The sequence below is a fragment of the Sinocyclocheilus rhinocerous genome, unplaced genomic scaffold (assembly GCF_001515625.1).
Source record: "Sinocyclocheilus rhinocerous isolate Xijiao unplaced genomic scaffold, SAMN03320098_v1.1 scaffold3214, whole genome shotgun sequence".
NCBI classification, from domain to species: Eukaryota; Metazoa; Chordata; class Actinopteri; order Cypriniformes; family Cyprinidae; genus Sinocyclocheilus; species Sinocyclocheilus rhinocerous.
Window position 1 is genome coordinate 17,132 of NW_015636927.1, and position 9,462 is coordinate 26,593.

Genomic DNA, 9,462 nt, shown 5'->3' on the forward strand with positions numbered 1-9,462 from the left:
ATAAAACAGGTCTGTATGAGTCCCTCTAGTGGCCAACAGATGAAACCTTCATTTTGTTCTTTTGCAGAGTTAGACATGATTGTGCACCTTTAATTCATGCTTTCAATGCTTTCAGCGTTAATGACAAAGAGACAGACTCTTATACTGGCATATTTCTTTAATTGTCCAATGGTCTGATTCCTGTCCACCAGTGTCTATATTTTTACCGATAACAGTGAAAATCATCAACATGCACATATTAAAAGTGCAGTGGAAATTATATTGAATAAGTTTTGCATCATTCATGATCTCTCTTGACAATGACTGCAATCAGTGTGTGTTCAGGTCTGATTATCTCTCCGTCAGGTCAGTATCATGGTTTTAGTCTCTAACCTGTACAGCTGTAGCAGCTAATTCTTTGTTTATAATACTCAAATATGTGAAATAAAACACATTGCTGCCAGTGCTCGATATTTTATACAGATCTCATACCTGTACATGTCTCTGCTATATGAAAAAACACCTGTCCTGAACATACAGTAAAACAATTTTAACACTCAGTATCAAAAATGTACTCGCATAGAAATTAATAATCAGTGAAACCAAACATTTGTTATTTTCAGCACAAATACTGCACCCTTCTGTTCTGAAATAAAATTAAATATTCAGAAGATAATCCGCTCTATACAGCAGATGGCACTCATTTCACACAGAAAAACAATTCAATGAAAAAAGCTGATTCTAATAATAATAATAATAATAATAATATCATATATATATATATACACATATATATATATATATATATATATAAACAAAACATTTTTTATTAATTATTTTATAAAATACTTGACAATAATAAACACATCAACATCTGGAGATATTTCAATGTTTTAAAATACATTTTCGTCCCATGTATAGGGCTACACGGAAATGTAATATATGACATATATCGCCATAGCTAGCCTATATGTTACCAGGCGATATATAATTTTTACATATGTGCATTCTCTGGGTAGATGAATATAGGCCTTTATGAGTTTATAACTCAAATAGTTCAAGGTAGGATACCCGGTGGTGTTGCAGTATTATGGCACAAAAAGTTTGACCAAGTTAATGTGGTTAGACTGGATGTTGATTGGGCTATAGGAATTGAGTTCACTGGTGGTGGGAAAAAGTTCATCATTCTGAACAGTTATACACCTTATGAGAGTCCCCAGAATGAAGATGAATACCTTAATAGGTTGGCTTGTGTTATGCCCTTTATTCAAGATAATGCAACCACATGCTTTTTTATTGTGGGTGATATGAATGCGGATGTTTCTGAACGCACAGCGACTTCATTCCAGGCCGACTGCTACAATAACACATCAAGCATCGCGTTTATACGGTTGGTGCATTTATATCATCGATACAACTGAACTGTGTGATTATGATTACCGCGGATGCATAAAGCATCACTAAACTAAAGCTCATGTTATGTCTTCTGCATCAGCTTGGGCCCGTTTAATCGTTTCATATGCAGACAGAAACAATTGCTTTGATGTTTGAAGTTCGGTTACATGCAGTGGTTTAATGCAGATTAACGTTTATATCCGTCCTCTTCTTCCTCGCAGGCCCAATAACAGCTTTACGGTGGCCGAGAAGTGCACAGCAAATCACAATTCTGAAAACAAAATAACAAATTACAAACGCAAATGCAAGTCTAAAAAACAAAATAACAATTCAGAAAGCACAACAACAATTCAGAAAACATTATAACAAGTCAGAAAACACAATGACAAATTCGAAAACAAAATAACAAGTCAGAAAACACAAAGACAAATCCGAAAACAAATTAACAAATCAGAAAACACAACGACAAATCAGACAAACCAGAAAAGGTAGGTATAGTTTGAGACAGCGCATAGTATATTTACATTTAGTTAAAAGTGGCTGTAAAACATCAGCTCCAGTGGCGCAGATGGGTAATCGTGTGTTTCGTAACTTGGCAATGTTTCTAAGTTGGAAGAATGCTGTTTTTGTAACATGGGAAATATGATTTTCAAAAGACAAGTTGCTATCTAATATAACACCCAGATTTTTGACTGTAGAGGAAGTAACAGTACACCCGTCTAGTTGCAAATTGTAATCCAAGAGATTCTGTGTACTGTCTTTTGGTCCAATAAGTAATATCACTGTCTTATCCTAATTTAATAGGAGAAAATTATTAAATATAACATAATTTGTCGCGTGCATCTCTCCTGTACACGCTTTAGAATGGTATTCGCGTTTGTAAGATCAGAGTTGAGGAAAAAAGGTTGATAACATCAGCTAGAGTTGATAATTATGGTTTTTCTTCTCATTTATAGATGATCCTGACAGCGTATGTGGACACCTGTGTCCTTCACCAGGTAAAGGAACTAACAAACACGTGTGTTAGATATTGAAATGTTTATGTCCATATTTCAAGTCCTGTCATAATGTCCAAAAGCAATTGGCAAGTAATTAATTTTCAAATGACTATTTTCTTTGACCCTTGCAAATAATCATCCTGTTTTTGCCACTGTACACTACACTACCCTGTTATTTTAGTATCACTGAGATACTAGTATCATATATTATATTTTGAATTAGTTTTTCTCTTTATATGTTCCATTTTCATTTTTAGTTAAAAGTGTAGTAATGTAATTGGTCATGCTTTACTATAAGGTAAATATTATATTAGTTATGCATTAACTAACAATGAGCAAGACATTCGTTACTGTATTTACACATCTTCATTAACGTTAGTAAAACTGTTCATTGTTAGTTTATGTTAGCTCATGTCCATTAAATAATATTAATAGATACAACTTTTGATTTTAATGATGCATTAGTGTTGACATTAACATGTTTTAGAAGTATTTTTCATTTTTAGTTTGTGTTAACTGATGTAGTAAACCAATGTTAAGAAATGGAACCTTATTGTGAAGTATTACCATGTAATTGTGTTTTTCTAGTTAGTTATTTTACATCAGTTTAACCTAGATGACAATGAGAAATGCTGCCTTAGATGAAAAAAATCAAATAATTTTTTTTTATTTTTTACATTTTCAGTTAACGTTTATTTCAGCAAAATGTTTTAATGGTTTTAGTTACCTTTAATAACTGTGCTACAGTATTATTTGTAGCTGAATGCATGATAAAATTAGCCAGAATATTTAATATGTTAAAGTCAGACGATGGTCCAAATATAAGGATTTTGACTCTAGACTTTTATTTTTTATTGATTGATTGATTGATTGATTGTAGTCTAGTTCCAAAAATATTTATATTCAAGACTCATTATGCTTACATACTATATATACAAATCTTATATTTCAGAAGATTAGTGTACAGGTAAATTATATTTATATTTCACCACACAGCACAAACAGTAGAAGTCAACTTGAACCCATTTTAGCTCTGTAATGTGATTTTTTTCTAAGTAAAGCAGCACATCAAATAAAAACAAAAATGTAGTGTAGGACTTACTTTGTAAGTTCTCAGCTGGAAAGGAAATTAATTTTAGAGACGAAAGAAGTAATTTGATTAAAGATCATGAAAACATTTTTACAATAACATGCACTGATGAATCTTTCACAATTAAACAAGTACATGAGGTTTGATTTTAACGATCTAAAGATCGTGCTCTCATCTGATCTGCTCCTGTAAGGCTCAAGCGGTGTGGCCATAGCAGCAGGTCTGGAGGAAGAGGAGCAGCGGGTGTTTCGGTGGCGCCACGCCCTGCTGCAGGGTATGGAGTACCACAGTTCAGGGACGCTGCCTCTCCTGGGCAGCCCGCGCTACTGTCCCGGCACCAACAGCGCCAGCGGCTACCTCTGCCAGACCGGCCACTGCTGCCAGGAGACGGGCTGCTGCACCTACTACTATGAGCTGTGGTGTGAGTCCAGCAGTTTACTTTGCATATACACACACCTTTACTTATAATACTCCTTAAAAATGCAAATGATGTCGGCGCCGATAACCTCATGGTTAGTGCGTCGTCATATAGTGCAACTGTGCTCACAGCGACTCAAGTTCGAATCCCGCCTTGAGGTCCTTTGCTGATCGCGCTCCCCCAATACTTTCCTGTCATCTCTCCACTGTACTCTCAAAATAAAAGGCACAAAAAGCCCATAAATATAACTTTTAAACAATGCAAATTATGTTGTTTACTCACCCTCATGTCATTCCAAACCTGTTCGACTTTCTTTCTTCCTTCCTTCGAGTCTTCCATTTTGGGGTGAAAAGTTCCTTTCAAGCAAGGCAAAAATTCTTACTAATAGATATCATCATGCTTAAATTAAATTAAATCATACAGTAAATCAAGACAATTGTTTTGTATTAGAAGTTTTCTGAAATGTTATGTTGAAATATGCAAATTAAGCATTATCTAATTAAATATGCACTAGTTTGTATACCATATTTCCAGGAAATAAATCTGAATATTGGATAAAGCCAGATTCGTAATTATTATTTGATTTTGTTGACATATTAGACTGAAAGGGTTTTATAGAGGGGATTTTGGATTTCTCTTTTTATCACTCCATAAATCAGAAAATACTGTCAACAGACAGAAAAAAATAATTTCCACTATGTTTTTATGAATAATATGTCATAAAAATCAGTGTGAATGATATATTAACAAACCCCTCAGTAAAAACCTTCAGAATTTAGTTAGGAATAATACTGTAAAATTTTGTGTATGTAAGTGCTGCTGAAGTGGAGAAAAATCTCTTTAAAGATATGTACTATAATTGAAATCTACAGACGCAAATAGATAAAGTGCAATAAAATAAACACTTACATGTGTATTTAAGATGTTTTCTTTCTACTAGTCTGAAAGAAGACATCTTAATATTATAGAAGCAAAATAGCCCAAAATCTTAAAATATCTTTGAATGTCATTTTACCTGCTCACCTGTCAATCACCCATTGTGCTCAACTGTTGGTTTAAAGGAAACCATCTGATTAACTCAACTTAATGAAGAAAGCACTTTCAAAAGTAGACCAAAGTGCTGTATAGAGAAAAAGAAACATATTAAAAACAACCAGCCTAAATCATCATATCAACAATGACAAACTTACTGAGTTTCATTGCCATTTGAGTAAGTAAAGCCAAAAATACGGGCTACAGTACCTGCACAAAACGTTAAAGAATATCTTCGGTTTGTGTGGCGACAACATGCAAATATGTACATACATGCAACATTCTCGCGTGTGTTTCAGGGTTTTGGTTGCTGTGGAGCGTGCTCATCCTGTTCAGCTGCTGCTGCGCGTATCGACACCGGCAGGCGAAGCAGCGTGTCCAGCAGCAGCAGAGACAGAGGGAGATCAACCTCATGGCTTATCACGGAGCCTGCAGTTACCAGTCCATGTTCGACCTCAGTAAGAACGCTGTTCACTCACTCTAACATAATCACACTTATTAGAAAGCTCTTGTTTTGTCAAAACAATTGCTGAGATTAATACAATTAAAGCAAAGATTTCAATAGAATACAATATGTGACCCTGGACCACAAAACCAGTCTTAAGTGTCAATTTTTCAAAATTGAGATTTATACATCATCTGAAAGCTGAAGTTTCAGAAGTGAGGGGGACAGAAATGTCAAATGTAATAATACTACTAATAATAATATTTATGTATGTTTGTCTAATTGACAAAAAAAAGAAAACTTTTTCTTATGTCTTACTTTTAACTGGCTAAGAAATAAAATACACTGCTGGACAATAACCAATAATTTATAGGCTATTCTATAATATTTTGCATTGTCTTCACGTTTCATTAGTTATGGTTTATGCTTGTTATTCAGCTTAGCTACAGCGATCGCTGGATGCCTTTGGATTTCCTGCACGTCAAAAGTTATTACTACTTCTATAAGTCCGTTTTGGACTTTCTGCTCGAGAGCGCACTCCGGCTTCGAGTATGAATGAAACATACACTGCAGGAGAGTGTTGAGCGCTCCGTCATGTTCACAACATTTTTGGATACGAATAAAATGTATCCAAAATGATGTGACTATCTTGTCTCTTTTAATTTAAATCTAGATTTATTCACACTGGCACTTGAAAACGTCTGCGTGAACGCACTTGCCCGAAAAAAGTGCAAGGGAAGAGTTTAGGTTTTATTAAAAGTCTGGGGAACACGTCTCCCGGGTATTCTATGCCCATGCTACAGGTAACTATAGAATCTACAGATGCAAACTTACATTAATCTTGACTTCTCATTGGCAGGTTTCCTCGCCTCACTTAAACTGCCGTCCTATGAGGAAGTAGCAGCCCAACCCAGCACCCCGCCCCCTCCCTACAGCTCCGTTACCTACTCACGAGGCTCCGCCCACCCCGGCCCGAGTCACATGCTGTCATCGCAGAGCTCTGACAACTACACCAGCTGCTCCTGCGACTCCTGCTGTCCGTCATCGCCCTGCAGCTCCTCCCCCTCTTCGGCTCAACTCACAGACGAAACTGATACTAGCCACGCCTCCACACCCTCCCTCAGTGAGCCTGGCCACGCCCACTCAGTGGTCATGCACACCGAGTGCGTTCCAATACAGCCACTCATCGAAGGCGGCCAATCGCCAGCGCGAAGCACAGCCGAGGTCGTGGAAGCAGAGCTTCCAAGCGCCGCCCCTCCGGCATCCAGTGGCAGCAACAAACCGGTGAAGAACATCACTAGTAGCACAGATAACATTACTGAAATAGTAGACGCATCCCAAACTATTAGTACTAACAATATCTGTGATGCAAACAGCGCTAATAACATTAACAGTCCAAATTTAAAAAATATCATCAGCCTTTGTCATCCGACTCCACCATCCTCCTCATCGTCTCTCCAACTCTTCTCCATGTCTGACCCGCTTGGTGTTTGTCCCCAGCAGCAGAATAACGCAGCTCAGAAGGAGGAGCCTGTACAGGCCCCGCCCCCTCAGTCTCCGCCCAGAACCGCTCTCTTTTCTCCCAGCTATGAATCAGAGCGCCGCGATTCCGCCGTGAGCGATCTGGACGTGGACCAAACGCACTTCCAGCAGCGTCGGCTGACCGGTGACTCTGGCATCGAGGTCTGCCGCTGCCGCGTAGAACGTGAAGAAGAGGATGATGATGAAGAAGAAGAAGGACCGACAGAGTCGGCCATTGGAATGGGTGACGCTCTTCACGATAGTCCGGACTGTTCCGCCAGAGCCAGACCGGATGGGGGCGCAAAAGAGGCATGGCCTGTGTCCTCAGTGCCTCCGCCCACTGACGCGGTTGTCATCACCATGGAAACTGAGTGTGACATTAAGAGCACACAGGTCTTGTGAGAGCAACCCTGTACAGACTGACATTAGAAGACACATTAATCTGCGACCTCATCTTTGGTCTAAGGGTCACACACTACGGAAAGTTTGGAATTATTACGATTTTTTAAATGTTTTTGAAAGAGTCTCTTCTGCTCACTAAGGCTGCATTTATTTGATCAAAATACAGAAAAAAGTGAAATATTATTACAATTTAAAACAGCTGTTTTCTATGTGAATATCTGTTCAAATGTTCAAGAAACATTTCTGATTATTATCAATGCTGAAGAGTTCGTATTTTTGAGAAAACTGTCATACATTACTATTCAAAAGTTTGGGTTAAGTAAATAATCAATACTTTTATTGATCAAAGACGCATTAAATTGATCAAAAGTGTCAGTTAAGACATTTATAATGTAACAAAAGATTTCGTTTTCAAATAAATGCTGTTCTTCTGAACTTTCTATTCATCTGTGAATCCTGAAAAATAACTATCACAGTTTCCACAAAAATATTGTGCAGCACAACTGTTTTCAACATTGATAATAATCAGAAATGTTTCTTGAGCAGCAAATCAGCATATTAGAATGATTTCTGAAGATCATGTGACACTGAAGACTGGAGTAATGATGCTGAAAATACAGCTGCGCATCACAGAAATAAATGACAGTTTAACAGATATTCACACAGAAAACAGCTGTTTTACATTATAATAATATTTCAGAATTTTTTTTACTCTATTTTGATCAAATAATTGCAGCCTCGGTGAGCAGAAGAGACTTCTTTCAGAAACACTTTTGGCTGGTAGTGTGTATTTGTGTCAGTGACGCACAAGATCACAGATTCCCAAACCAGACCAAAGTCGGACCTTGATGACCTTTAATTTGACCCGTCATGCCGTATCACAAGAGGAGGGAAAAATAGAAAAATCTTTTTTTTTTTTTCATTTTTATTTATTTTTGCATTATAATGTAGAGGTTGTAAGTGAATTAAATTTTTTTAAATGAAAATTGTAATGCATAATGCAAATTTTTTTTTTTTGGCCATTCGTAGTGAACTCTAGGGTGACGCGGCCTGAAGATACAGACATGCAAACCCACGTAAACATGGACGATGTTCTGACTGGACTAACGAACAAACTCTTAAAATATTCTTTCCTACATTCTCTCTGACTGCTTCTTTTGCTCTTTAGTTTTAAACGAACACCAACAGTTGTGATAAAACAGCACACACAAACGCCCTTCTCATGGAATTCTGGGTAATGCAGAAGACGAACAAGCGAGCGGAAACACGGCAAGCAAGCGTTCGTGGAGCTGGCCTGAAGTTTCTGCACTGCCCAGCGTTCCTCAACACCAGCTCGGCCAAAACAGATGCTGCATCGCAACCACTGGAGAAGAATGGAGACGCACCTCAGGACTTCTGCTTCGCTTCAACATTGATTACGAACATTCCTTTACGTCTTTCTGTGTCAGACACTGATACGCTTTTGTTCATTTACAACGTGCAGGTGGGTGAATCTCATCAAGTCTGTCAAGATCACGTTTGACTCCAAAATCAAATGAAAAAGAAATAGGAAATTTTGTTTTGCATAAAGAAAACGACTTGTTTTTTGCATTATTTTCATGAAAATTAAGCACATTTAAATCTTCAGTTCACATTACTGTAATGTGAAAAAATTATATTTACATTGTATATCATGCACATCATGATAGTACTTGTTGTGCTGCCATTAATTTATACCGATTCAAATGTTAAATGTCATTGTATTAATAGAAGGAGAATTTAGTGAGATTAACGATAATTGAAATGAAAGAAAACAAAAAGGATTCATATATATACACAAACACACACTTTTTAAAGTAACATTATATATATGTTTACAACATATTAGTTTATATTTATGTGTCCACCTTTATTTGACCCTCTAACTCTAGCACTTTCTATTCTATTTTAATTCTACTTTATCTATATATATGTTAAACGTGATCTGGACATGTTTTGGTGAGATTCACTCTGCTGTTGAATCAATCATGCATAGATATATAGATATATATATATATGGAAATAGATCTAATTCTACATAAGAATAACTCCAGTAGCTTCAGAAGAATATATAAGCTATGTGTGGATATGAAATTATCTATATTTTGTAAGCATGCTGTTAGGAGTGTTTGCCGTCTCATGTTGTCAGAGGCCTTCAGTGTTT

General features: G+C 36.9%; 1 protein-coding gene across 1 annotated transcript; it reads left to right on the plus strand.

Moving 5' to 3' along the window:
* Positions 1 to 1,334: 1,334 nt before the first annotated feature.
* LOC107748280 (WW domain binding protein 1-like) lies at positions 1,335 to 7,385 on the plus strand. The gene is made up of 5 exons (XM_016563020.1): positions 1,335 to 1,369; positions 2,331 to 2,372; positions 3,656 to 3,883; positions 5,212 to 5,370; positions 6,217 to 7,385. Exons 3-5 carry the CDS (start codon positions 3,739 to 3,741, stop codon positions 7,278 to 7,280), a joined length of 1,368 nt encoding a protein of 455 aa, XP_016418506.1. The 5' UTR covers positions 1,335 to 1,369; positions 2,331 to 2,372; positions 3,656 to 3,738; the 3' UTR covers positions 7,281 to 7,385.
* The last annotated feature ends 2,077 nt before the right edge of the window (positions 7,386 to 9,462 follow it).

Coding starts and splice junctions, on each gene's coding strand:
- LOC107748280 (XM_016563020.1), top strand. CDS start 3,739: ATGGAGTACCACAGTTCAGGGACGCTGCCTCTCCTGGGCAGCCCGCGC. Junction 3,884..5,211: donor CTACTACTATGAGCTGTGGT/GTGAGTCCAGCA, acceptor CGTGTGTTTCAG/GGTTTTGGTTGCTGTGGAGC. Junction 5,371..6,216: donor CCAGTCCATGTTCGACCTCA/GTAAGAACGCTG, acceptor TCTCATTGGCAG/GTTTCCTCGCCTCACTTAAA.